The sequence below is a fragment of the Eubalaena glacialis genome, chromosome 7 (genome assembly GCF_028564815.1).
Source record: "Eubalaena glacialis isolate mEubGla1 chromosome 7, mEubGla1.1.hap2.+ XY, whole genome shotgun sequence".
Classification (NCBI taxonomy): domain Eukaryota; kingdom Metazoa; phylum Chordata; class Mammalia; order Artiodactyla; family Balaenidae; genus Eubalaena; species Eubalaena glacialis.
This window is the reverse complement of record NC_083722.1, coordinates 39125331-39152466: the sequence shown is the minus strand read 5'-3', so window position 1 is coordinate 39152466 and position 27136 is coordinate 39125331. Positions and strand designations below refer to the sequence as shown.

At 50.1% G+C, this 27136-nt stretch overlaps 3 protein-coding genes across 4 annotated transcripts; 2 read left to right on the top strand and 1 right to left on the bottom strand.

The window, feature by feature from the left end:
* The first annotated feature begins 7945 nt into the window (after positions 1-7945).
* Positions 7946-10187, top strand: CLPSL2 (colipase like 2). Its single transcript, XM_061195125.1, has 3 exons — positions 7946-8029; positions 8725-8847; positions 9998-10187. Exons 1-3 carry the CDS (start codon positions 7946-7948, stop codon positions 10091-10093), a joined length of 303 nt encoding a protein of 100 aa, XP_061051108.1. The 3' UTR covers positions 10094-10187.
* A 5830-nt stretch (positions 10188-16017) lies between these two features.
* CLPSL1 (colipase like 1) lies at positions 16018-19624 on the top strand. The gene is given in 4 exon segments (XM_061197449.1): positions 16018-16112; positions 17658-17778; positions 18525-18715; positions 19540-19624. Coding segments are annotated over 4 exon segments (492 nt in total).
* Positions 19625-20822: 1198 nt separating this feature from the next.
* CLPS (colipase) lies at positions 20823-22870 on the bottom strand. 2 transcript variants are annotated; one of them, XM_061195123.1, is made up of 3 exons: positions 22787-22870; positions 21423-21545; positions 20823-20954 (listed from the first exon to the last, which is right to left on the bottom strand). In XM_061195123.1, exons 1-3 carry the CDS (start codon positions 22868-22870, stop codon positions 20823-20825), a joined length of 339 nt encoding a protein of 112 aa, XP_061051106.1. The 2 variants fall into 2 exon arrangements, with proteins under 2 accessions (XP_061051106.1, XP_061051107.1); XM_061195124.1 differs by lacking the exon at positions 21423-21545.
* Positions 22871-27136: the final 4266 nt, after the last annotated feature.

Genomic DNA, 27136 nt, shown 5'->3' with positions numbered 1-27136 from the left:
GCCAGTTTAGGACTGAACTACGAGGAAATCTGTCCCTACTGTATCCCTGACCCAGGACCCCATCACTTGAGTGGGTGGATGGTGGGTGGAGGGGTGTTGGTTAGGATGTGCTGATCAGAGAGCCAGTTCTTACTAAGGGATCCTTATCACTATTTCCCAGAGTTTGATTTGTCACCTCTGAGTGGACAGTCACTACTAGATCTGAATCATCAGCTCTCAGCTTTCTCCTGAGCTCAGGACTGGGGCTACTCCTTCCTGCTACTCGGACACAATGCAGTCACCCCAATGGAACTTGTCAAAAGCCAACATCATCCTCCCCACCCCTCCACAAGCTATCCATGTTCCCATGTCACCAGCGAGGTATGGGGAGTCACCTTAACTTCTCCTCCCTACCACATCCACCCAGTCCTCAATTCCCGCAGCTACACTATCCCCCATGTCAGGACTTTTGGGAAGTCATTCTCCTACTTCTGTTCTCCATCCTCTCCAGCCCTACACGCTGCAAACTAATCTTAGAACCCCACACTGGGACTTCCCTGGCCGTCCACTGGTTAAGACTCAGCACTTTGGGACTTCCCTGTTGGCGCAGTGGTTAATAATCCGCCTGCCAATGCAGGGGACACAGGTTCGAGCCCTGGTCTGGTAAGATCCCACATGCCACGGAGCAACTAAGCCCGTGCGCCACAACTACTGAGCCTGCACTCTGGAGCCCACAAGCCACAACTACTGAGCCCACGTACCACAACTACTGAAGCCCACGCGCCTAGAGCCCGTGCTCCACAACAAGAGAAGCCACCGCAATGAGAAGCCCGTGCACTGCAAAGAAGAGTAGCCCCCGCTCGCCACAGCTAGAGAAAGCCCGCGCGCAGCAAAGACCCAACGCAGCCATAAATAAATAAATAAATGAATGAATGAATAAATAAATATTTATTTATTTATTTAAAAAAAAAAAAAAAGACTCAGCACTTCCACTGCAGGGGGCGCGGGTTCGATCCCTGGTCAGGAAACTAAGATCTTGCATGCCTCATGGCGCGGCCAAAAAATTTTTAAAAAAAAGAACCCCACATTGCACCATCCTCAAAAATCTTCATAGTTGCCCCACTGCCAAAGTGAACTTTTCTCAGCCCCAAATCTAGGTCACACGATCTGACAAGTATAAGAGTAACTGTATCAAAAGCAAATAGGATTTTGTCCTGGAAGGTATGGTCACTGGAGCCCTTTTTTCACATAATAGCACCAAATGAATTCACTTTGCATTTAAGGCCCTTCACCATCTGTTCATCTTGCTGGCCACTAACCTAGCAGCTCAACACTCTTCTCCAACCAGACTACAGCAAACAAGTCACGGCTGACCTAATCCTACCATGTTTGGTCTTGCCCCCGAGGTTTTGATACAAACTTCTCCCTGCCTACAGGGCCCTTCTTTCTCTTTTCCCCTGGGCTGTGTCCCCATGCCCTGCTGTGGTCTAGAGTTTTCTTCAACTATACCAGCTTTGGCACTTCCGGCGGCACTTCTCATCTGAGCCTCTCATTTGGCATTTAGCAAATTAAAGCTTGGGTTTTATAAACTTTGTTCTTTTTGCAGTAGGTCCTATCTGACTGCTTATAAAAGCCTTGAAGGAAGAGCCTGCTCTGGACAGGCACATGATACCAATTGGCTGATGATAATGAAAGGAGAGCTGGCAGTGGACAATGAGACGGGGAAGGGTATATTGGTTATTGGTGGATGTGTAACAAATTCTGACAAAACTTAGTGTATCAGTCTGGGTCCAATCAAGAGAGAGAAACCACACAGTAATTTGAAGAGGGAGATTTAAAAATAATTTTTACTCCAATCCCCTGTTGTAAATAATAAAGAATTGGTAAGGAGTAAAGAGAACTCTAGCAGTTGAATAGCAGACATAGAAGCAGCCCTTCCTTACCCCCAGGACTGAGGCTGAAACAGAGCACCCAGGGAAGAGATATCCACCCCCTACCTCAAGGTTGAAATCCAGACTTTGTTGAGGAGAACACAGCCTGTGGCTCACTGTATGGCAGAAAAGTCACCGCAGCGTCATACCAGTGGAACTTGCAGAAATCTGCCTTCTTAGATGCCAGGGAAAGTTCTTCATGGGGAGGTGTCCACTACAAAACCACCTGAGCAGGGTACAGGAGCCTCCACATACTGCAGGATCCTGGGGCTGGAGAAACCGTGAGCGCTGCAGGAGCATCCTTGCTGGAGAAGCCACATGCACAGCAGGTGCTGGATGCTGGAGAAGCTGCAGGAGGTGGAGGCACTCTGCTGACACTGCTGCCCAAGGGGTAGTGCCAGGAGGATCTGCTGGCTGCTGGGTGTTGCTGGCCACTCCAGGAGCTGGGCACTGGTGAAGCTGTTTGCACTGCAGGAGCCTGCCAATCAAGCACACTAGAACAGGGAAGCAGAAAACTTTTCCTCCTGCCATGTCTCTCCAGCTCCTTTCCTCTTAACAATTTAAAACATCAATAAGCACTTGTTCTCTCTCATAGGAATTCGGGAGCATCTTGGCATGGTGGTTCTGATTCAGTCAAGTTGTGCTTTCAGTCAAGCTATATTGGCCAGGATTGCAGTCATCTGGAGACGACTGGGGCTGGAGGATCACTTCCAAGATGGCACACTCATGTGGCTGGCAAGTTGGTGCTGGCAGTTGGCAGGAGGCCTCAGTCTCTCTACATATAGGCATCTTGACAGGGATGTTTGAGCGTACTTGTGACATAGCAGCTGGCTTCTCCTACAGTGAATCATCCAAGAGAGAGCAGGGCAAAAGCTGCTGTGCCTTTTCTGACCTAACTTCAGAAGTCATACATTATCACTTCCCTCACATTCTATTTGTTAGACGTGAGTCACTAGGTCCAGTCCACATTCAAGACAAGGGGAATTAGGCTCTACCTTTCGAAGAGGAGAGTGTCAATTTGTGACCATTTAAAAACCACCACAGGTGGCATCAAGCAACAAGCACTACGGAATTCCCTGGCAGTCCAGTGGTTAGGATGTGGCGCTTTCACTGCCATGGCCCGGGGGAACTAAGATCCCGCAAGCTGCACAGCGTGGCCGAAGAAAGCAAAACAAACAAAAAATCAACAAGGACTAATGTGTACTCAGCAGCTAGATGCATCTGTCTCCCGCCTGGGAGGTTCTCTGCTAAGGAGAAGAGAAAGTTCATAACCAATAGTTGCCACCCTATCTATCCCATCCCTCAGTCTGCCCTCCAGCTGGTTAGCTTGTTTCCTTACCTGCAGACTTCTTTTACCTTCAGGCAATTATATTTCCAAAGAAACATCTCTTTCCATCTTTTCAGTTGATTCTAAGAAGGCTTCATAGAAGAGATGGGCTTGAATTGGATCTTGAGAGAGGGAAGAGCTTTCCAGGGTGGGAAACTACTTGGACTTTACCAAAAGGGGAATAAGAGTTTCCCTCTGATGGGATTACGAGAGGGGCTGGGGTGCTGGTAGATGGTATTTGGCCAGGGAGACTGCCAGTTACTCCTGTAACTGATTTCCTGAAGGAGACGTGTGAGGGACAGAGATGAGGGAACGCCACTGGATGGTTCCAGCAGGACCTCAACACAGGGTCTCAAGCAGACAGGGCTGGAGTCCCCAGCTTTGTCTTAAGACTTAAAGCAGGGTCTCTCCTCTCTAAACTCACATGTTACCACTTCTCCTGTGTAATTTGCCCCCCTTGAATGTGAACTGGGCCTAGTGACTTGCTTCTTACCAATAGAATATGGCTGTTGGGCTACACCTCTCAGGCCTGAAAGCCTTGTAATTGCCCAGCCTCAAGACTGAAGGAAGAGCTCGGAGTTAGTAATAGAGAGATAGGGGATCTTACATGTCTGAAACAAAAGGTCATGGAGCGACATCCTACCATATTCCGCAGACGGCAGGCAGGACATGACAGCAATCTTCGCTACTTGGGGGAGAAAGAGGCTACCATTTATAGGGGGAATTGACGTCAGGTTGGCTCATCATTTACCCGGGAAACCAGCTGGAGCACGACCCTCACAGCCCCTCAGATTAACGACCATCACGAGGGCAGATGTTTCCTTTTAAAAACTGGCAGGTAGAGTGGGGATTAGATCAGTCACTAGCTGGGGCAGGGGACAAACACGTTCACGTGAATAGGTGCAGGTGAAACAGGGACTTGTTGAGCAGGGAATGTACAAAGAACAAGAGAACAGCCATCTTGAGTGGCCTGACTATTCAATGGCCAAGCGAGGGAATGTTACCTTAAAGATTAGATTACAAAACACTGTGACTTCCATCTTGCTTCCGTTCTCCCTTGTCCTTCACTGTCTTGTGCTGATGAAGCCAATGGCCACATTGTGAGCTGTCCTATGGAGAGGACTCAGCCAACAGCCTGTGAAGAACTGAAGCTGTTGGTCCAACAGCCTGTAAGGAGCTGAAGTCTGCCAACCACCACCTGAGTAAACTTGGAAACAGATCCACCCACAGTCAAGCCTGAAGGTGACTGCAGCCCCAGCCGACACCTTGATTGCAGCCCGTGAGAGACCCAGAGCCACAGGTCAGGTGGCTCAGTGACCACCCACCTCACCGGCCCTGGGGACCCTAGTGATCTGGCTCCCACCCCCTCACACAGCACAGTTGTCCTGGATTTGTGCTTGTGACCAGAGCCAGCTGGATCTGGGAAAGAGGCCATTGGTACAGGAAGAAGAGGACTTGGAGTCAGGAGCCCGGGGTCCAGACCTGGCTCTGTTGAGTCACCTGGGGAAGTCCCTTCCTTCTCTGGGCCTCAGTTTCCTGACCTTAAAATGAAGGCTCTATCAACTAGACTTCAACAAAATTTTTTTTTAAAAGGAAAAAAAATGAAGGTTTTGAACTAGTCTCTGAGGCTAATGTAGCCCCCTGTCCTAAAAAAAAAAAAAAGAGTATTTTGCATAGAATTTAGAATTTCAGGGGCCCACCACCCACTCAGGGCCTTCAATAAACCTCCATGGGGCCCCTGGTCCTCAGATCAAGAATCTCAACCTGCCAATCCTGACACACAGCCATTGGCCTCTTGCCCCACACCTGCCCTTTCCTGAGCAGTCTTAGACACTATTTACCAATTATCTACCCCTCACAAATACCGCAGGGAAGTACGTAACTCTGCACAAAGAATTATTATCCCCTGGGGTTCCTCTCCAGTTCACAATGAGCTTTGCGGATGGGAAACTAATGACGATAGAAATACCTTTAGGGGACAAAGCCTTCTGGCCACCCACAGCTGTGGCGGGGGAGGGGCGGTGGAAGAGCTTGGGCTCAGGAGCTAGAATGCCCTGGGTTTATATCTGGCTCTGCGACTTACTTGTGTTATTTGGGCAAGTTATTTTACCTTGAGCCTTCAGGTTCCTCAGCTGTAAAATGGGCAGCAGAAACGATAGTATGCACTAAATATTCCCGGACTTGAATTTCCCAGCTTCCCTTGCAGAAGGTTGAGGTCACATGACTAGTTGCGGCCAATGGTCTCTGAGTGAAAGAGGCATGTGTCAGGCTTGGCTGAGGCATTTAGGGATCCATGTGCTTTCTCCATCTCTCTCTCCCATCTTCCATAAGGACCTTGGAGGCCACTCTTGCAGACCGTGAGGCTATGAGATGGGAGAAAGGTCTCTTGCCCCGCATCAAAATTTACATGACTGGTAAATAAAGCATTATTGTACCAAGCCACTGAAATTTCAAGAGTTCTCTGTTGTGACAGCCTGTGTTAATTACCCTAATACAGGGAGGGCTAACAGAGCTCATGGACACAAAACCCTCTGAGCTCAGTGGGAGCTGTTATCTTAGAGAAAAGACCTAAGCCCCCTATATCAGTCAGCTCATGCTGCCGTAAGAAAACACCATAGGCTGGGTGGCCTAAACGACACAAATTTACCTCTCACACTTCTGGAGGCTGGAAATCCAACATAAGGGTGCCAGCATGGTCTGGTTCTGGTGAGAACCCTTTTTCTGGCTTGCAGACAGCTGCCTTCTCTCTGTGTCCTTACATGGCAGAGAGGAAGAGACAGCAAGCTCTCTGGTGTCCCTTCTTATGATGGTGCTAATCCCATCATGAGGGGACCCTCCTGACTTCATCTAAACCTAATCACCTCCCAAAGGCCCCATCTCCAAACCTCATCTCACTGGGGGATCTGGCATCAACATATGAATTTGGGGAAGGGGGGAAACAATTCAGTTTATAGCACCCCCTTCAAGTCAGGGCCCCTCAGATCTTTTCTTACGAGCAAATTTTTTTTTTTTTATTGGAGTATAGTTGCTTTACAATTAATTTCTGCTCTACAGCAAAGTGAATCAGTTATACGTATACATATATCCCCTCCTTTTTGGATTTCCTTCCCATTTAGGTCACCACAGAGCACTGAGTAGAGTTCCCTGTGCTATACAGTAGGTTCTCATTAGTTATCTATTTTATATATAGTAGTGTATATATGTCAATCCCAATCTCCCAATTCATCCCCCCGCCCGCTTTCCCCCCTTGATGTCCATATGTTTGTTCTCTACATCTGTGTCTCTGCTTTGCAAATAGGTTCATCTGTACTATTTTTCTAGATTCCAAATATATGCATTAATATACGATATTTGTTTTTCTCTTCTGACTTACTTCACTCTGCATGACAGTCTCTCAACAATAAATGCTGGAGAGGGTGTGGAGAAAAAGGAACCCTCTTACACTGTTGGTGGAAATGTAAATTGGTACAGCCACTGTGGGAAACAGTATGGAGGTTCCTTAAAAAACTAAAAACATACGACCCAGCACTCCTGGGCATATACCTGGAGAAAACCATAATTCAAAAAGACACATGCACCCCAATGTTCACAGCAGCACTATTTACAATAGCCAGGACATGGAAGCAACCTAAATGTCCATCAACAGAGGAATGGATAAAGAAGATGTGGTACACATATACAATGGAATATTAGCCATAAGAAGGAACGAAATTGTGTCATTTTCAGAGACGTGGATGGACCTAGAGACTGTCATACACAGTGATCTTACTAGCAAAATTTTAAAAGCAGAAGCAGCCAAGGGTGGGGTGAGGTGGGAGTTTCATCCAGAGGGAAATGGTGTGGAAGGCCTGCCTCCCCCAGTTCCACTGAGGGCTACCTGCAGCTCTCCCTGAACCCTCTCCCTTCCCAGTCTTCCTCTCCTCACCCCCTCCATTGCCCCCATACTAAGGTGGGTGAATTACATACAATTTACAAATTCTTTGACAGTTAATTGACTCCTTAAAACTGAAAGACGTCTAGGTCTTAGAGGTCATCTTTTCTTGCCTCCTGGTTGTTTTCTTTTTTTTTTTGGCCGCAGCCCAAGGCTTGTGGGATCTCAGTTCTCCCACCGGGGATTGAACCCAGCAGCCCCGAGTTCTAACCACTGGACCGCCAGGGAATTCCCATTGCCTTCTGATTCTTACAGAGGACGTGTCTGGGCCTGTGAGGGTATGAAAGACACCAGAGGGCGGAGCTGGCTTGTCCAAAAGATCAGGGTGGGTGGGGTGGTGGGCAATTTGGTGCAGCAAGGGCAGAGAGAGAGTCAGAATATCAAGAAGCAAGCGGTTTCATTTCAGCATATAAATTTTGCATAATTTTTCAAAATAAAGTTTTAGTTTACAGTTTTAAGTTTTAATTTGCAAGTAATACATACGGATGGCCCTAGGGCCCCTAAAATCGATCATCTGGCCTGTCCACGCCTGAGTCAGGGTCTCATAGGAGCGCCTTTCCTAATTCCATCCTTTGCCCCGGGCCTGGGAGCCTCCTGGGCGCCAGAAAGGGTTTCTGCTGGTTTGGACCTCCGCTCTGGAGTGGCCTGTAACCATTAACTCCCTCACCCTCCGCCCCCAGCCCAGGGCGGGCGCTGGGGGCGCCGGGTCACGTGGCAGCGGGAGGGTTTATCCCCGCGGCCTCTCGGAGCCCTGCGGGACTTCTGCTTCCCAAGCGCATGGCCGCGGCCCTCGCGATACTCGCGGCGATGCTGCTCCCCTGCTGGGGCGCGTTCCCGCAATTTAAAAAGGGGTCTACAAAGGTGAGCTAAGAGAGCTTTTGGAACCTTCCACTCTAGCAGAGGGCGGTGGTCGAGGTATCATCGTCTAGCCAGAAGGTGCCAGGTGGGTTTTGAGAGAGAAGAGGGGGATGGGGGGGAACCACCCCATATTGGCGATTTCTTTTCAGGCTGGAAGCTTGATGGGTTCCCAAAGGACTTCAAAGCCCTGCTTCACCTCCCTGGTGGCTCTGGAGGGGAAAGAAAGTGGCCTTATAACCAGCACCATCCCCTCCCTCCCAACACCCGCTCCCGGACACTCGGTCCTGCCTCCCCCACCCCCTTACCTACCTGCTCTAAGCGTCTACCCCTCTCCCTGACGTTCTAGGCACGACCCTTTCCTTCCCCATCTTTCTCTCCACCCCATTCTCTGCCCACGCCCACTAAAGTGTGATCTGGGAGTATATTCTCCCCCCAACAAAGGTCACCCTTTGGGACCCACAGAGCTGAGGGAGGCCCGCAGGAGAGGAGAAGCAGAGAGAAAAGTACTAAACTGCCACCCTTCCTCTCCCCCTGCTCCTCTGAGTACTGCTGCAGGGGTGCAGGGGGCGTGGGAGGTGGGGCGACCATCTCAGGGCTTCTCTTTCTGGACCCCTGGGGCTTTGGCAATGTCAGGGACCCCCTGACCCCTACACACACACGCTGCCAGAGAGCTGGTGACTTAGGGCGTGTCCCCACAGACGAACGGGGCTAGGTGCTCCCACCACTCGGAGTGCTACAGTGACTGCTGTCTCATCAACTTGGACCACGGTGGTGCCTTCTGTGTCCCTAGGGCCAGAATAACCATGATGTGCTTGCCCCAGGTGAGACTCGGGTGGGGCAGCCCCTTCTGGTATGTAGGGTGGGGATGGGTTAAAAAACCCATGCGGCTGCACCTGCTTTTTTCACCCTTTCCTTGGAGCAGCCTTTTCCCCTTCTCCACCTGGCAAACTCCTAATCGTCCTGCAATACAACTCCAGCCACCTCCTCTGAGAAGACTTCCCTCCTTGGAGCTCCGACACCCTTGGGACCCAGACCCTCAGCAGAGCATGTATCTCCCTGACTTGCCTGCCTTCTGTCTGCCTCCGCCACTGGGCAGAACTCTGCAAGGGAAGGATTAAGGCATATTTACTTTTGAACCCCTACCCCCCCAGCTTAGTGCCTGCACATAGTAGTGCTCAACAAATGTTTGTTGCATGAATGAATATCTCCACTCTAACATCACTGCAGCAGAGCGGGTGGGAAAAGACCTCCCAACCCATCCCTACCTCCCTGCTGCAATGACCTAATTTCTTGAGCGGAGCTGCCATGGCAGGCCCACAGTTTTGGTATTGGACCTGAGTTTAAACCCTGGCTTTTCCAGCCCCTGTCTTTGTGACCTCAGACAGATCACTTCTGCTCTCTGAGCCTTAGTTTCGTCATCTGAAAAATGGGGTTAAAGTACCCACCCCACCAGGTTGTTGGGAAGAGTGTATGGTCATGGCAGTGACAGTGCTCAATGGAGCATGGTTGTTATTAGCTGGTGAAAATGCAGGGAGCAGAATGCATTGTACATCTTGTTCTTGCTTGCCTTTTCTCTGGCCCTGGGCCCAAATCTTTCTACGGAGGATGGGCTCAGCCTCCATCTCCCTGTCTGAGGAGCTGCCATTGCCCAGGGAGCCAGTCAGGCCGCTCCTGTGGCCTAAGTCTACAGCTGGAGTGGCCAGAGGATCTTTTCATCATGGGTACTTGATCTACTTTATTTTGTCTAATCCTCAAAATAACAAATGGGGTTACTATTATTATCCCCATTTGACGGATGCAGAAACTAAGACAAAGAAGCCTAAGGTCACAAAGTTATCAGCCATAGAGCTGACAGAGCTCACGTCTGTCTCACTCCATCACTTGTGCTCTTGCTCCTGCTCCCCAAGGAGTTTAAACCCCCTTCTTCCCTGCACCTTGGTAACTCTCAACTCTCTTACCCATTTTCCGCAGACCAAGGGCGCCATCAACATCATATGCCCCTGCCAAGTAGGCTTAAGTTGCATACACAAGGACCCAGTCTGTACCCGCCGGTGCCATTTGATTTAGAGGAGGATGCAGGCTGGTCACTGCCACCCCTCCCTCCCTCTCCTCCTTGGGGGGGGGGTGCCCCATCTTGCTCAAAAGACATTAAAGTCACTTCCTGGCTCTGGTTTCTGTCTGCACTTCCTGGGAGAGGGAACTGGATAGGGATTGCTCCAGTCTGGGGGTAGCTGAAAGGGGAGACGGGAGGCATGATAGAGCTTCCCATGGGGTTTGGCCCTGTCTGGAGGCCTGGTGGCCTCAGGGCGGATCTGTGGAAGGGAACTGGGGGGTGGGGGGTGAGAGGAGGCTGCATCCAGGAAGGGCCAAGCCTTGGGAAGGAGGGCTATGTGGGAGGGGCACGGTTGAGGAATGTGCCTCAAGAGAGTATGTTGAGGTGCTCATGGATGGGTATGTGGTAGGGGGGACTGAGAGGGGGATCTGAATGCTTTTCAAGGGGAACATGAGGGTGGAGATCATTGAGAGAGTGTTTATGAGAATGCGTGTGAAGCATAAATGCAAGTGTCCATGCCTGTGGTGGGAAAGTGACCTGGTGCATTGATCTCTCCACGCTCTCAAATATCATCAGTTCCATTTTATGGATAAAGAAACTAGCTCACACAACTCAATAACAAAAAAGCAAACAACTCAGTCGAAAAATGGGCAGAACACCTAAATAGGCATTTCTCCAAAGAAGACATACAGATGGCCAATAGGCACATGAAAAGATGCTCAATATCGCGAATTATTAGAGAAATGCAAATCAAAACTATAATGAGGTACCACCTCACACCGCTCAGAATGGCCATCATTAAAAAGTCTACAGGGGCTTCCCTGGTGGCACAGTGGTTGAGAGTCTGCCTGCCAATGCAGGGGACACGGGTCCGAGCCCTGGTCTGGGAAGATCGCACATGCCACGGAGCAACTGGGCCCGTGAGCCACAACTACTGAGCCTGCGCGTCTGGAGCCTGTGCTCCGCAACAAGAGAGGCCGCGATAGTGAGAGGCCCACGCACCGCGATGAGGAGTGGCCCCGCTTGCCACAACTAGAGAAGGCCCCCGCTTGCCGCAAATAGAGAAAGCCCTCGCACAGAAACGAAGACCCAACGCAGCCATAGATAAATAAATAAATAAATAAAATTAAAAAAAAAAAATCCATATAAATTAAAAAAAAAAAAGTCTACAAATAACAAATGCTGCAGAGGATGTGGAGAAAAGGGAACCCTCCTACACTGTTGGTGGGAATGTAAATTGGTGCAGCCACTATGGAAAACAGTATGGAGGGTCCTTAAAAAACTAAAAACATACGACCCAGCACTCCTGGGCATATACCTGGAGAAAACCATAATTCAAAAAGACACATGCACCCCAATGTTCATTGCAGCACTATTTACAATAGCCAGGTCATGGAAGCAACCTAAATGCCCATCGACAGACGAATGGATAAAGAAGATGTAGTACATATATACAATGGAATACTACTCAGCCATAAAAAGAATGAAGTAATGCCATTTGCAGCAACATGGATGGACCTAGAGATTATCATACTAAGCGAAGTAAGTCAGAAAGAGAAAGACAAATACCATATGATATCACTTATATGTGAAATCTAAAATACGACACAGATGAACTTATCTATGAAACAGAAACAGATCCACAGACATAGAGAACAGACTTGTGGTTGCCAAGCGGGGACGGTGGGTAAGGGATGGATTGGGATTTTGGGATAAGCAGATGCAAACTTATATAGAATGGGTAAACAACAAGGTCCTACTGTATAGCACAAGGAACTATAATCAATATCCTGTGATAAAACATAATGGAAAAGAATATGAAAAAAAGAATGTATATATATGTATAACTGCATCACTTTGCTGTATGGTAGAAATTAACATTGTAAATCAACTATACTTCAATGAAATACATTTAAAAAAAATAAAATAAAGATAAAGAAAATGAGGCTCAGAGAGCTACATGACTTGCCCAAGGTCTCACCATGGGTTATTACCATGGGGTATTTTCTGCTGCAGTTATCCAAAACACCAACCCAAACTGGTCTAGATGCTGAGGGAATTCATTGAGAGTCGGAACTAGAAGTGCAGTACCAGGCTGTCCTCAGGTCTGGCTGAATCCAGTAGCTCCATGGCCCTCAGGTTGGATTCCTTCCCAGTAGCTGCAAAAGTTCCAGGTGTCACATAATAATAACAGCTAAGATTTATTGAGCACTTATTTATTTATTGAGCACTGAGCAAAGTGCTTTTTTATCTGTATCAACTCCTCTTATTCTCACAACAAAGTTATAGTAGGTACTATAAATATCCCTATTTTACAAATAAGGTATTGAGGCTCAAAGTACCCTTCTCAAAGGTTCAGAGTAGGGGTGAGGCTGGGATTTGAATCCAGGCTGTCTTGCTCCGCAGGGCAGGCTCTTAACCACAAATCCACCTCACATATGCAAATCATGCCTCCCAGAGAAAGGAAACATCTGTCTCAAAATTCTCAACAAACATGCGAAGATTGATTCTGATTGGATTTGCTTAGTCTGCATGCTCAAACCTGAACCAATCATTGTGGTGGAATTAGCCGATTGACTTAGCCTGGCTTATGTGCAAGGGTGCAAAGGTGGAGTCAGCCTCTCTGGGACTATTCCGATGGGGGTGGGTGCAGGTTTTACCTGGTGTCTCCCCAGCCAAGAGGTCACCAACACAGTCAGGACTCAGAACACCATCGCCTTTCCTGGCCAGATCCTGATGAAGATGCGTGGCCTCAGCTCTGATGTCTGGACCCCCTCTCCTGGGTCAGACTGGAACACTGAGACTCTACACTGAGACTGGAACACTGAGACTCTACCCCCAGTCCAGTCTGTCTGGGGGTCACCTTGCCCTGGACCCACCCACCACTCCTCATTTGACATAACCACAGTGTAACTCAGAGATCCTTTGCCTCACGCAGAAATCAGAAATTGCTTTTTCTCCTATCTCATTATATCTCAATCATTTCCCTCATGTCACCAAAGTACTTTTTAAAACAGTAATGACTGCCTAATTTTATTATATACGTGGACCCATATTTACTTAACTATTTCCCTATGAGTAGACAGTAAGATCATTTCCAAGTCCAAACCATCTATGTTCTTTAGGATACAACTTTACAGTTGCAGAAGCAAAAACCTACCCTAATGATGGCTTAAGCAAGGTAGATGCTTTCTCTCTCATCTGGTAGTTGGGGGAGGCTGGCTGGAGGCTCATGCTGGGTGAGACTGTCCATGCCCCCACCTCCTTCCACCCTCTTGCTCAGCCATCTGCTGCTCTGTTTCCTTTTCTCTTTTTTTCCCCTTAATTTTTTACAACACGGCACACACAGAAACGTCATATGTGTATAGCACCTTGGGGTAAGAGTAGAAGGGCCTTGGGGCCTTAAAGAGGCTCTCCTGAGGGCAGAAGGCATTCACATTTCCAGACACACTAGTCAGGAAGCTCTGCCCCAGGATGTCAAAGATGATGCATCACCATAACTGCTGTGTCCGCATTCCAGTTAGAAGAAAGGGGGTAGAGGGACAGCAGGTAGCTCAGTCTTCCTAAAAGGGCATGACCAAGAGGCCACAGGAATTGTTTTCACTTACATCTGATTGGGCAAAATTTAGTCACATGGCTGCAGATAGCTGCAAGGGAGACTGGGAAGTGTAGTTTTCATGTGGGCATCTGTGTGCCCAGCTAAAGCTTGGGGGGTTCTATCATTAAAGGACAAAAGGAGAATGTATAGTGGGAGCAATTCACTGCCACAAAACCTTTTATTATTATTTTAACAAGCCAGGGGAACTTGGATCCCAGGACCTAGAGCTAACGATGTACTGGTAAGGCAGCTCGAATCGGGTAGTTTGTTTTGTTGTTGTTGATTTGTATGAGTTCTTTTTTTTTTTTTTTTTAATTTTTACTGAAGTATAGTTGATTTAAAATGTTGTGTTACTTTCAGGTGTACAGCAAAGTGAATCAGTTATACATATACATATACATATATCCACTCTGTTTTAGATTCTTTTCCCATGCAGGCTATTACAGAGTATTGAGTAGAGTTCCCTGTGCTGTACAGTAGGTCCTTATTAGTTTATATGAGTTCTTTATATATCTTGGGCATTAACACCTTATTGGATATATCATTTGCAATATCTTCTCCCATTTGTTTATTTTTGCTTTTGTTTCCCTTTGCCTGAGGAATCACATCTAGAAATATGCAGCTAAGACCGATGCAAAGACTTGCCTATGCTTAGGTAGGAAGACTCCCATTTTTTTTTTTTCTTTTTTTTTGCCATGCCAGGCATCTTGCAGTATCTTAGTTCCCCAACCAGAGATGGAACCCGTGCCCCCTGCAGTGGAAGCTCAGAGCCCTAACCGTTGAACTGCCAGGGAATTCCCAAGGAAGACTCCATTTTTGATGATTGGCCAATGACAGCTTTCAAGCTCTCACTCCCTTTTTGCCCCACATCTAGGCCAGCCGATAAAAGCACCTGCTTCCTCCCTTGGTGCTGGTGGGAGGTGCAAACCACACAAACCCCAGCCTGCTCAGGAAACCCTCACCCTGGCCCCATCTCCTAGCTGCAGTAAAAGTCAAAGCCACCCGCCCCTTCATCCTTGCCACTCACACCTCCTTGCATCTGCGCTGCTGTCCCCAGAAAGTTCCATTATTTGAGTAATAAACATTTCCATATTGTCTGGGTACGTGTGGCATCATCCATTCCAACATCCAAACCAATTTTGGGTAGGGGGTGATTTCACCCTCTGTGAGGCACCCAGAAAACCTGTGAGTTCTCCAGTTCTCTTTCCCTGCGATGGCTGGGTGACAAGGTGAGGATCTATTGCTGGGAGGTGCCTGGATTGCTAAGTCACCACAGGGAGGACAGTGGCCCCGGAGAGTGTCCTGACTCACAGCAAGAAATCCACTTGTGTTGTGTTAAGCCTCTGTGATTCCTGGACAGTGTGTTCCCACAGCATTTCCTTACCTACTGTGACTAATATGTGTAAAAATGTCTCTTGCTGCTCTGCCCGCAGCATTATCACCCGCTCCCACCCCCAAGACTTAGACAATTTGTTCTGATTATCCGCTGCCACAACCCACTCACCATTTGTGTTTTGTGCGTCCTGGGCTTGTAATTCTCGTGCTCGCCAAGAAGGCCTACAGAAATGCGTTTTGGCGCACTGCATTTTCTCAAAGAGAGGGAGTTACTGAAATTCTAATTGAAAGCCTATGGAGGAAGGGAGTGGAAAGATGAAAACCAGAGTCTAATCTTCTGTTACTTGATAGCTTTGTGACTTTGGGGAGGTTTGGCAGCTTCTCTGGGCCTTAGTCACCTCATCTGCAAAACAAATATTCACAATGCTGTTTGTTACCAATAATACACAATTGGACTGGATGAGAGAGTCATCTGAGATCCTTCTAACTGAGGACTTCTAACCGTAAAGATAATAACAGCTTCTATTTATTGGGTGCCTACTCCATGCAGAGCAAAATATCTACTATTTAATTTAAGCATTACATCATCCCTGTGATGTATGGTTATTATGCCCCATCTTGCAGAAGGGGAAACTGAGGCTCAAAGAGGTTAAGAAGGCTGCCCAAGATCACACAGCCAGTAGGCAGCAGAGCTGGGATTGAACCCAGATCTCGCCGGTGCCAGAGCCCAAGCACACAGACTAGATATTCTGCCGGCAGCAAGATGAGCACAGCAAATGGTCCAGGAAGCAGCAGCGGTTCTTGGGAAACATCAGCTTTATCCCCATTGCTTGCTCCTCTGTCCCTTTGGTCTGGGAACTGGCACTGCGGGCATCTCCCTGTCAACCCCAGGACTGGGCAATCACATCTCATTACCTACCCGCCAGGCCTCAGTCACATGGCACTCACATTGCAGATGCAGGGTATTTAGCTGGACCTTAGAGGCACGGCCACCACCTCTGGTCCATGATGTGGCGGCAGCTCCTGGTCCTATTCTTCCTCCTCTCTTTTTTCTTGCTCCTCACTGTGGGCTCATTTTTCCAGGGAGAAGTCAAAATTTGGTAAGGAACGTAGAGGGCACACCATCTGCCACCATCCTAAGACTTTGTTTGGGGAGGGTGGGTGGGCACAGAGGCTCATGTGGGTGATAGCTGGAAGTGGGGGGCAGCAGGGAGTGCTGGGTGGAGGATGTTTGGGGGGACAAAGAAAGCGCACCGGAGTCATGGGAGCCGTGCCGGGGTGCTGCCGGGTGCTCTCACTGCAGAGGTGAACACAACACAGCACTCCCATCCCAGGCTCGCTTGCATCTGGTAAGAGAGACATTCATTCCTCCACACGTTTTATTGAGCACCTACTATATGTAAGTGATTTTTTTTTTTTTTTCCCTAGGTGCTAGTGATGGGGCTGTGAACAAGACACAAAAATCCTTGCCCTGGGAGAGCTGACATTCTATTGTAGGAAGCAAATAAGTAAAATATTAATGTAATTCCAGGTGATCAACACCTGAGGACAAAGAAAATAAAGAAGGGGCTTCAGGAGTTGTGGTGTGAGGAAGGTCTTCAGGGAAGACCTTACTGACAATGGGAAATTTAAGCAAAGACCTAAAGGGTGTGAGGTCTTTCCTAAAGGGAGCCAGGCAGGCAGTGGAAAGAGCAGTCCAGGTGGAGTAACAGGGCAAAGGTCTAGAGGCGGGACCTTGCCTGGCATATTCAAGGAATAGAAAAGAGGAGTGAGAGAGAATGGAAATAATAGGAGATGAGGTCAGAGAGATCAAAGGAACATTACAATATTCTCCTTTGTTCAGCAGTTTTGCATTCAGCACCCACTGTGTGTGAGGACTTTAGTCCTAGCATCTAAGAAATACAGCAGTGAACAAGAGAGCAAAAATCCCTGCCCTCCTGGAGTTGAGGGGGAGATAGAAAAATTTAAAAACAAGATAAGATAATTTCAGAGAGTCAGATGTGTTGCGAACATGGTAAACCCAGGTGATGGGACTGCTGTGGCTGGGTGTCCAGGAAGGCCGCAGCCGGGACCGGAGAGGGAAGCAGGCAGGCAGAGCTCACGGGGCCTGGCGTGCTGAGCAGGGCAGGCATTTGTTGGTTTTGTTCCCAGCTGTATCTCCAGGGCCTGGACACAGTAGGTGCTCAGTATTTGCTTGTTGAAAGACTACTGAAAATGTCTGATGGAGGGATGATGGGTGACGTCATAAGCCCCAGCACTGGGGGCCGTTGGTGTGTGAGTGTGTGTGTGTTTGCGGGGGGGGGGGGCGTGTAGGTGACAATCAAGCTCAGCTGAAAGGGTAAGTCAGAGTTTGCAGAAGAGCAGCTTGTGCAGTGGCAGACAGGAAGGTCTGGCTCACCCTCGTGTGTACCAGAGGAGAGGTAACCTATTTTGGGGACACTAAGGGCAAACCTTCCAAAACTGTTTAGTTCCCTCTAGGCACAAGTCAGGTCCTGCGGGTGCCTTCTGTCCCCCGCCCCCAGCCGCAGAGATGCCCCGGGGCCCCATCCAGAGACTGCCCAGCCCGGCGGGTGGAGTGGGCTGTGAGGGTGCCGTGTGGGAGAAGGAGGCAGGCGGGGGCCCGCGGTGGAGCCGTCTCCCCACAGGACACTGGGGAGATTTGCTTTCCCGGGCAAGTGCACAAGTGGATGCTGCCGCCGGGCGGCAGAGAACTGCGAGTCGCACAGCTCCTTAAAGGGGTCTGAGGGCGGCACGTGTCACACAGAGGTGGGTGTCGGTGCCTGGGGGAGCTGAGGGGGAGGGACCCACGGAAGGTGGAGCCTGGGCACACCCAGAGGCCAGGGAAGGCCGGGGGGGTGGGGGTGGGGGCGGAAATGACCCGGGAATTCTCTGCTGGGGAAGCCTTTGGACAGACCCAAGGTGGGTCCCCACTCCAGGGGCTTGGAATCCTGGTTGGGGGGGCATGGGGCATGGCGATGCTTCTTTCTCTAATATGAGTTCCCTTTCTTCAGGGGTCATCTTAGCAAACCCTGAAAGTAGCACTGTAAATGGGCACAGTTAGGTCTGGCCCTCACCCTTTCTACCTCTGCCTTAACCACTGTCCTCCCAAGCCCCAGGAGTTCTGCCATGGCCTCCTGGGGGGAGGTGGGCTGAGGCAGCCTCTGAACTGAGTGTGCAGGAGAGGGGAGTTGACTTACCTATGAAAGGATTTAAGGAGCTGAGATGGGGCTCCCTCTCAGTGTTCATCCACTTAGGACTGGCAGATGGGTTAACAAGAGAAAGGTGATGCCAGGGATGGAGTGAAGAGAAAACTTAGCAACACTAGGGGTCAGCCTGGAGGAGGTGACCAGAGACTCTGAGCAGCTGGGTGCGGAGGTCTTTATGCCCAGGCTCCTCTGTTGTGCACAAGCAGATGGGCCCCAGAGCTGGGCTGTGGTGAAAGTGGGGGCTGGCCCTCGGGGCTGAGGGCAGAGCAACCCCCAAGGTCAGGGTCAAAGTCTCTCCTTTCCCAGACGTTCCTCGGCCTGTATAACAAATGTCCCTGCCAGCAGGGCCTGACTTGTATATTTCCGAAGAATGAGAAATCGTTTAAAATCATCTACGGCCATTGTAAGAAAATTGAAAAAAAAGAAGCCAGCTAAGAAAACTTTCTTTTAATGATCTCTCTTCCTTGCCTACCCCCACTTCTCCTCCACCTACTCCTGTGCCTACCCAGAACTGTGTGTTCCTGTCCCTGGTCCGTCCCTAGAGCCTCCCCCAACAGGAGAAGGACAAGGAGGGAGGGGTGATGCACAATCATTGCAATAAAGAACTTTCAATGTTTGCTGGCAGCCATTGCCCCCCTTCCTTGCTGAACCCCAATATTGTTTGGGCAGTAATGTGCCCAGTCCTGGAGAGGGATCATAATTAGTCTAAGCCAGTCATGGCAATCCCATTCCCTTTGCTTTCCCAGCCTCCCTTGCAGCTAGAGGTGGTCAGGTGACCCAGTTGTAGCCATGGAGATGTGAAGACGTCAGCCCGGAGGCTGTTAGGGCAAGATAAGAAGGTACCCCAGGAGAAGCACTCTGCCCTCACCCCCTCCCCAGCCCAGCCTCTACCCAAGGCTTCCTAGCACATGGTGAGAGGATCTGACGTTAGGAGCTGCTGTGAAGGCATTTGCTGAGAGGAGGTGAAGAGAACTGCAGGTCTGCCAGCGCCCAAACAAATGCCAGCACTTCCATCTCTAGACTTCTTCATGCCTGAGAAATATTGGGTTGGCCAAAAAGTTCGTTCGGATTTTTTCTGTAAGATGTTATGGAAAACCCCAAATGAATTTTTGGCAAACCCAACGTATGCCCCCTTTGTTTAAGTCGTAATTACTTGGGTTTTTGTTGCTGTTGTTGTTACTTACAGTTGAATCCAGTCTTAACTCATAAACCTAATGGTTAATCTAAGGATTCATTATCCCAGAACTACAGAATCCTGGGGCTGGGAGAGCATCTCAATTTCATTATCACTCTCCCTCATTTATGTGAATCTCCTCTCCAGCATCCCCACCAAGGGGTCAGTGACCCTCCGCTTGCACATCTCAGTGACCGGCACCTCAGGACTGCCTAAGGAAACCCAGGTTTGATGGCTCCAGAGGGTATAAAATTTTTATATTAAGTCAAAACTAAATTCCTTACAATTCCACCCATCTGTCTTAGTATGCATAATTGGGAAAGAACAGGGAATTGTAGAAAGCGTAGGAGGTGGAGTTGGATGGGTTTAGTAGCAACTTTTTCTAACTACATGACATTGGGCAAGTTACTTAACCTCTCTGATCCTTAGTTTCTTTTATCTATAAAGTGGAGACAATGAATTCTCCTTCCCAAGGTCATTGTGAGAATTTTCTAGCACAGAGTAAGCCTATAGCAATTGTTTGTGGTCTGACCCCTTAACACACAGATTGTGTCAGCTAGCTGTCACATCTGAAAGTTTGGCCCAGAAAAGAGGTGAGAGCCCAGGAGAGGGGACTGGTAAGTTTTGATGCAGGGCAAAGAATATGGGCCATGGTAACTCCCCACCAGAGATGTGTGTGTGTGTGTGTGTGCCTGTCTGCTTGAGAACTTGAGGGGCAATGAGGGCCTCCCAGGGAGGTGTGATTGTTCCTCAGAAATGGAAACATAGGTCTTCCCTGGTGGCGCAGTGGTTAAGAATCCGCCTGCCCATGCAGGGGACACGGGTTCGAGCCCTGGTCCGGGAAGATCCCACATGGCGCGGAGCAACTAAGCCCGTGCGCCACAACTACTGAGCCTGTGCTCTGGAGCCCACGAGCCACAACTACTGAAGCCCGCATGCCTACAGCCCGTGCTCCGCAACAAGAGAAGCCACTGCAATGAGAAGCCCGTGCACCGCAACGAAGAGTAGCCCCCGCTCGCCGCAACTAGAGAAAGTCCGCATGCATCAACGAAGACCCAATGCAGCCAAAAATAAAATAAATTAAATAAATTTTTAAAAAAAAGAAGAAGAAGAAGAAATGGAAACATTCCCAGCCTGGGTGGGCCTGTTCCACAACCTTGTCTCCAGTCTGTCAGCCTCATCCTGCCTGGCCCCAGACCCATTCCTCCTTTTCGGAGGACACCTGCCCTGATGGGGCGAAAAGCTTGATGTAACATCAAGGAAGACGCTGATTCACCAAGAACATCCAGGAGCCTGGGGAAGGTTTGCAAGAGGGGATTTAATTGCCAAGAATCCAATTAGAAGATGGAGGTGCCGGTCTAGGGGTGGCCAGCCAGGGAGAGGTGGTGGAGGAGGAGCGCCCTGTGGCGTGCTGGCCTGGGTGAGTGTCCTCACTCTCTGGAGCGTCCAGCATCGAGGCAGATGCCGAAGTTGGTGTTGGTGATGGAGCCCACGATGGTCTTGTCCACCTCACAGGTCAGACCCCGCTCACAGGGACACCTGTAGTAAACCCCATAGAGGGTCTGCAGAGACACGGAGCCAGTGGAGTCACAGGCTGTGGGAGCCACTTTGGGCATCGCCTGCCCTGCCTGACTCGTCTGTCTTCTCACATGGTGCTTCTCCGGACTGCCTCCCCAGGGGGCGCTGTGGGCCTGGAGGACTTGGGTTCTGGTCTCTGCTCTGTGGCTCACTTGCTGTTACTAACTTGCTCTCTCTGGGAAGCCTCTATGTACCCATCCATGAAACAGGGATAACAGATGGCTGCCCCACCCATCTCACTGGTCTGTGGTGAGGGTCAAGAGAGGTGATGGGATGGGAAAGGGCTTTGAAGCCTGCTGACCTCCCTCTCTTCATCTCCTCAACATTCCGTGTCCAGACGGAGCCTCGTCCCTGATCCCACCCACCCCCACCCCGTCCCCCAAGCCTCGAGGGCCCTCCGCCTCGGAGCTATCCTCCCCGCCACCACCCCCCCACCCCGCCCCGGCACTCACAAAGGCGGAGCACCCGCTGCTCTCTCTGGCCTTGGGTGCGCAGCGGGCCAGGCTCAGGCCGGTATCGCGGTGGCAGCACTTGCTCTTGCACTGGATGCTGTTCAGGCAGAGTTCGCCGTCTTCCTGCCAGGGGCAGCCCGTCAGCCCAGGCCCCCCTCCGTTTGCTCCCTTCTCCACCCAGAGCCCCACCTTGCTACCCACTACCCAGTTGGGGGGAGCATGTGTGAAGGAACCCAACCCCTGGGGCTGGCAGCCTCTCCTCCCACCCCGACCCCCCCATCCACCCACGTGAGAAGCGGGCAGTGTGGTGCCAGAGAAGCAGCCCCGGGTGGGGGACAGGACACCTGGCTTCTAGGACTGGCTGCGCTACCAACTCCCTGGGTGACCCTGGGCAAGTCACTGGCCCACCCTATGCCTCAGAGTTCCCATGTGGAATGGACACTTGTGGCCCCCAAACCTCTCTGGGTCCCCCAATCCCTCCAGGAGCCTGTGAAGGTTGAGGACCCTCCCTCCCTGGAAAACTCCTCCCTCCCTCCCCCCACAGACTCTTACAAATAATCTCAGGGGCATCCCGGACCCTCCGAGTCCATGCATGGCCCTGAGTTAAGAACCTGTGAACTGAGTTCTTAACCCAAAGGGCTTTCGCAATTGTGCCCTTGGTGGAGAGGCAGCGTGGGCAGTGGTGGGAGCCTGGCTCTGGACCCTGCCAGCCCGGGCGCCAATCCCTGCTCAAGACTTTCCAGCTGTGTGACCTCAGGCAGGTGACTGAACCTCCCCCTGTGTCAGCTTTCCATTTGAAAACGGGGTTGATCAGAATAGTACCTATCTCACGTGGCTCTTATGAGGACTAAATAAGGAAGTATTCCTGAGGCATTTAGAGCTGGTCTGGTCAGGCTATGTCCGAAGCCAGAATCACTGGGGAAGCTTTTTAAACTACTGAACCTTCTGAGCCAGAGTTTCCGGGGCAGGAGCCCAGGGCTCTGGATTTTTTTTTTTTTTTTTTTTTTGGCCGCGCCATGGCTTGCAGGATCTTAGTTCCCCAACCAGGGATTGAACCGTGGCAGTGAAAGCGCTGAGTCCTAACCACTGGACTGCAAGGGAATTCCGCTCTGGATTTTTATAAAGTCCCCTCAGCCAGGTTGAACCGCTGCTCTGAGCATGCTCCATGCTGATCAGCCTTCTCTGGGGCCCCTGGGGAAGGGGCGTGGGACAGGAATGGGCAGTAAAGGAAGAGACGCCTTACCTCCCAGCCCTTGGGTAGCCCCACGTGGGGACAACTTGACCCACCCAGAGGTCAAGATCCAAGCTTAAAAAGAATTCCCACCTCGGGGTTCAGATGACTCCTGCCCTGAAGACCCTCTTACCAGGTTGATAATGAGTCCCCGGGGGTCGGGGACCGCATAGGCTACCGCGAGGGCGAGGAGCAGGAGGACGAGGACCTTCTCCATGATGAATGGGCACAGCTGGTGTAGGTCGTGGCCAGCAAGTCAGGTCCGGTGGCAAAAAACAGAGCCAGAGGGGGTGGTGGGGCTATAAAAGGGGCCTCATCCACACGTGACCCACCTTCCCAGTCCTGCAGGGCCTGCTGTGGGCAGAGACCCAGCTGTGGCCAGTCTGCTGGAGTGGGTCCTGATAAGGTAGCTGGGCACCACCTGGCATCTGGTGCCTTGTGTGTGTGTGTGTGTGTGTGTGTGTGTGTGTGTTGGGCGGGGGTTGCTGATACGGCAGCACGGTTAAGAGTGGGAACTCTGGGACACTTTTACCTGTACGAGTTATTAGCTGGGCAAGTTACCTGTTCTGAATCTGTCCCCTTATCTGTCAACTGATAAGACATGTGAGAGTTGAGTGAATTAACATATGTTATATACATAATATACATAGCCTGGAACAGGGCTCGGCCCGTGAGCAGTACACATTAGCTGCCATCACTGCTGTATTCACCTCTGGTGCCCTGAGCTCTGTGGCAGGGCTGGGACTAGGGTGAGGCAAGTGAGACACCTAGAGTGTGAGCACGTCCTTAAATTTTGCATCCTAGACACCTCTCTTGCCTCACCCCAGTCTGGGCCCTGCTTTTGACCTCGCCCAAACCCAGGTATGTGGCAGTATCAGGCTCATGTGAGGAGGGGGCCCAGTTTCCCCACCCTCAACCTTCCCACGCCCCCTCGGGGATTTTCAGGCAGGGCCGGGGCCCTGGGCTGACCAGCCCTGCGACCCCTGCCCGAGGGGTGTGTGTTCTCACTCCAGGTGTACCGCCCTCCCACCCTCCCACCGGGGGTGCCTGCAGGAGTGATTTAGGGGCCCTTAGGAAGTCCTTCTCCAGCGACTCTCTCCCGTTCCTTTCCACTTCACTTAACATCTGCAATTCCAGCATTAAAGACTCACCCCTTTAGTTAAGGCTCCACTCACCCTGTCCTCTACCCCAGGCCACGTGTGAGGAGGTCTCGTGAGCCTCTGACGGCCTGGGCTGAAGGCTGGGAAGGGCACAGCTGCCTGAGTGTGCTCAGGTGTGGGACCAGAGCAGCTTTCCCTGAAGGACTGGTCATTGTAGCAAAGCACCCCTTCCCCATCCCAGAGGTGGAAGACGGCGCCGCTGGGGAGGCCCCAGACTGGCTTGCCTTTATCCTGGCTTCAAAACGCACCATCACTAGCTACATGACCTTGGCCAAGTTATTTGAATTTGTAATCTCCGCGAGCCTCAGTTTTCTTATCGAGGCAAAGAGGTTGATAGCTCTTAGTAAAATGAGGATTGAATAAGACAGTGTATGTGAAACCCCATAGAAGTGCCTGGCACATAGTAGGTGCTCAGCCCGTGTAGCCACCCCCTGTCACTCCCCCTTATAGCACTGAGGGTGGCGTAGAGAGGAGCAGCTGGAGGAACCAGCCAGGAGACCCTCAAAATGAGAGAAACCCACCCAATTCCAGGGACATGGAAAGGCCATTGATTAAAGGAACACTATCTTCTCTTATTTTTATGGAACTCAGTGTTTAAAACCACTTTTCCCCATGAGCTCATCCTGACCCCTCCTTCTCTCCCCACCCTTCTGTTCCCTTCTCACCAGTCAAGACTAGGGGGCCTGGGAAGAAACTGGAACCGAGGAGGTGTTTCTATCTGTGACTGAAACTATGAAACTGCATCAGTCCTAGTATTGCCAGCAGCCCACGGCCACCTTCCCAGAGGAGAAAGAATGGAGATTTTTCCATTACAAATGGAGAATATAGCAAAGAGAACTTTGGCAATGTTTGTGCTTCCAAAATGTAAACAAGAAGTAATTAAGGACTTTTTGGACCAAAACCTCATACGGTCTAACCACCCTTTCTCCAATGTAAAGAGTGTTTTGCTTTGGGTTTTCCCCCCCTCAAAAAAGAACCGATTTTACTGTATGTAATGTAGATACTGCACCTCAATTAAAAAACAAACAGGGACTTCCCTGGCGGTCCAGTGGTTAAGGCTCCGCGCTTCCACAGCAGGGGGGATGGGTTCCATCCCTGGTCTGGGTACTAAGATCCCGCAAGCCACGTGGCACGGCCAAAACAAACAAACAAACAAATAAAAGGGGGCAAAATTCTCCCTGGTCAAGTCCTACCACCTGGGATGGTGGGGGATGGGTGTTGTCATGCCTCCTGGTCAGTGGGGTTGGGCCACAGTGGCTGTAGACCCAGAGATGTGGCAAACTCCTCTTGGGTGTCACCCAGTCTTCATTCGCCAAGGTCCACCCCAGACACACAAGGACGGGCCTCTGGCAGCCATGTTAATAAATGAGACTGTCTTTGCACCCCACCACTGGACGGACTAGACAAGGAATGGACATCTGACCCAAGGCCCTCTCCTGGGATGTAGGCTTGTGCCCACCAGCTCGCCTTCAAGCTGATCTGAAACATGGAACTAGGGAAGCCCAGGAAGGCAGTTTTCTGACGTGCTGATGAAGACATGGAGAAAGCTGGACTGCAGAGGGGAGGAAAATTGGATTCGCCATTTGGGAAGAAGCAGCGTCAGCCGTGCCCTGACTTGCTGATGGATTTCCATGTCCTGGTTACACATACTTGCACACACACACACACACACTCACTCACACACACACACACCCCCTTCCCATGGCTGCTGCATTCCTGCCCCTATGGGACCTGAAACTCCCCTATAACACATTCCCTTTACATAAGCCACAGACACAGACATCGCAGTTCTGGGAAGGGGCTCACAGCTCTGGATCAAGGTCAGATGTGCGACAGCCCTGGAGTCAGCTTGGGGAGCAGACAGGGAATCCACTCAAGATTCAGATTCCCAATCAAGAGACTCAGGTTGACTTAGTTTGGGTCCTCCAGACCCCTACTCATGACCTGCACTGGGCAGAGCCCTGAGGGGGATGGAAAGGGGCGGGGCAGTTCTCCAAATAGAGAGTGAGTTTTTGTTACCAAAGAAAGGGGAAGGATTTTGGGCAAACAAGAATAGACAACTCGTGGCTGCGTAGTTCATAGATAACCTTTCTTTCCCAAGAAGCAGGCTCAAATTATAACTGGGATATGCAATAATTTTAGCTTTTAAATTTACATTGACCATCCAGTCTCCATTTTATTTAGGTGAGGGTAGGAAATGAGACACTCAGTGACTTTCAGGTTACCAGTCTTTAATTCAATACTCAGCCTTTAGGGCTCCCCTCACCACCCCATTCTCCTGACCAAGATTGGATTGAATGTGGAGTGAAGCTTATGTGGCTTCAGGAATTAGGGGAAGGGGTCTTTTTGATCCTCTGGGCCCTCAATGGCTGCTGTGAAGATGTCCATTGTCCCACCTCATCCTTCTGGTCCTGCTGAAATTTGTGCTCTGTTCTCTTAGCATGGCCCCTCCCTTCGCTGGTCAACAAACACATGAACTCCTTTTTTCCCATATTTATAATCCTCACTCCTTGCTAGTGTTCCCTTCAAACACATCACAACCATCCTCTGAAAAAAGCTAGGGAGACGGCCCAATGTGTCATCAGTCATTACTCCAGCACTAGGTCCAGGACGTCTGTGTTATGTCACCCCTCTTTTAGTTTGGTCACAATCACATCTCAATATTCTACAGCTCAGGGACTAAATATTAAAGTTAGCCATCACCAAAGAAGAGTTAGTCGGGTATATAAATATACACATGACACATCAAGAATGAAAATCTGGGTAGACACTAGAGTCCTCCTTTTTTTTTTTTTTTTTTTTTAATTGTTGGCTGTGCTGCATGGCATGAGGAATCTTAGTTCCCTGACAAGGGATGGAACCCGTGCCCCCTGCAGTGGAAACGTGGAGTCTTAACCACTGGACCGCCAGGGAAGTCTCTAGAGCCCTCCTTTCTTCAGGCACCACGTGGCTGTAGACAGTGCTTGTGACTTTCATCCTCCACCTCCCATCCTGTTCCTTTTGCTCTCAGCCAGCATCTCTGCTGATCAGGGTTCTTTATGCTGTACAGTGACCCAGACCTTCTAGCCCTGAGATATCTGGGCCTTTGATGGGCCTGCCCCGTGTTGGGTTACTGAAGCCTTCATTAATTTGTTTCTTCCTTCCATTAATTTTGTATACTGGACACGGCAGTAATAGGAGGCAGCCCATGCATATGTTCTACACATACCTCTCTGTTCCCTTTGTGTAACAGCACACTCTCTCCCTTGGACAGTCAGGATTTGGCACCTTACCAACATGAGTAACCCCCCTTTAAAAAAATTAAAGTATAATTGACACAGAAA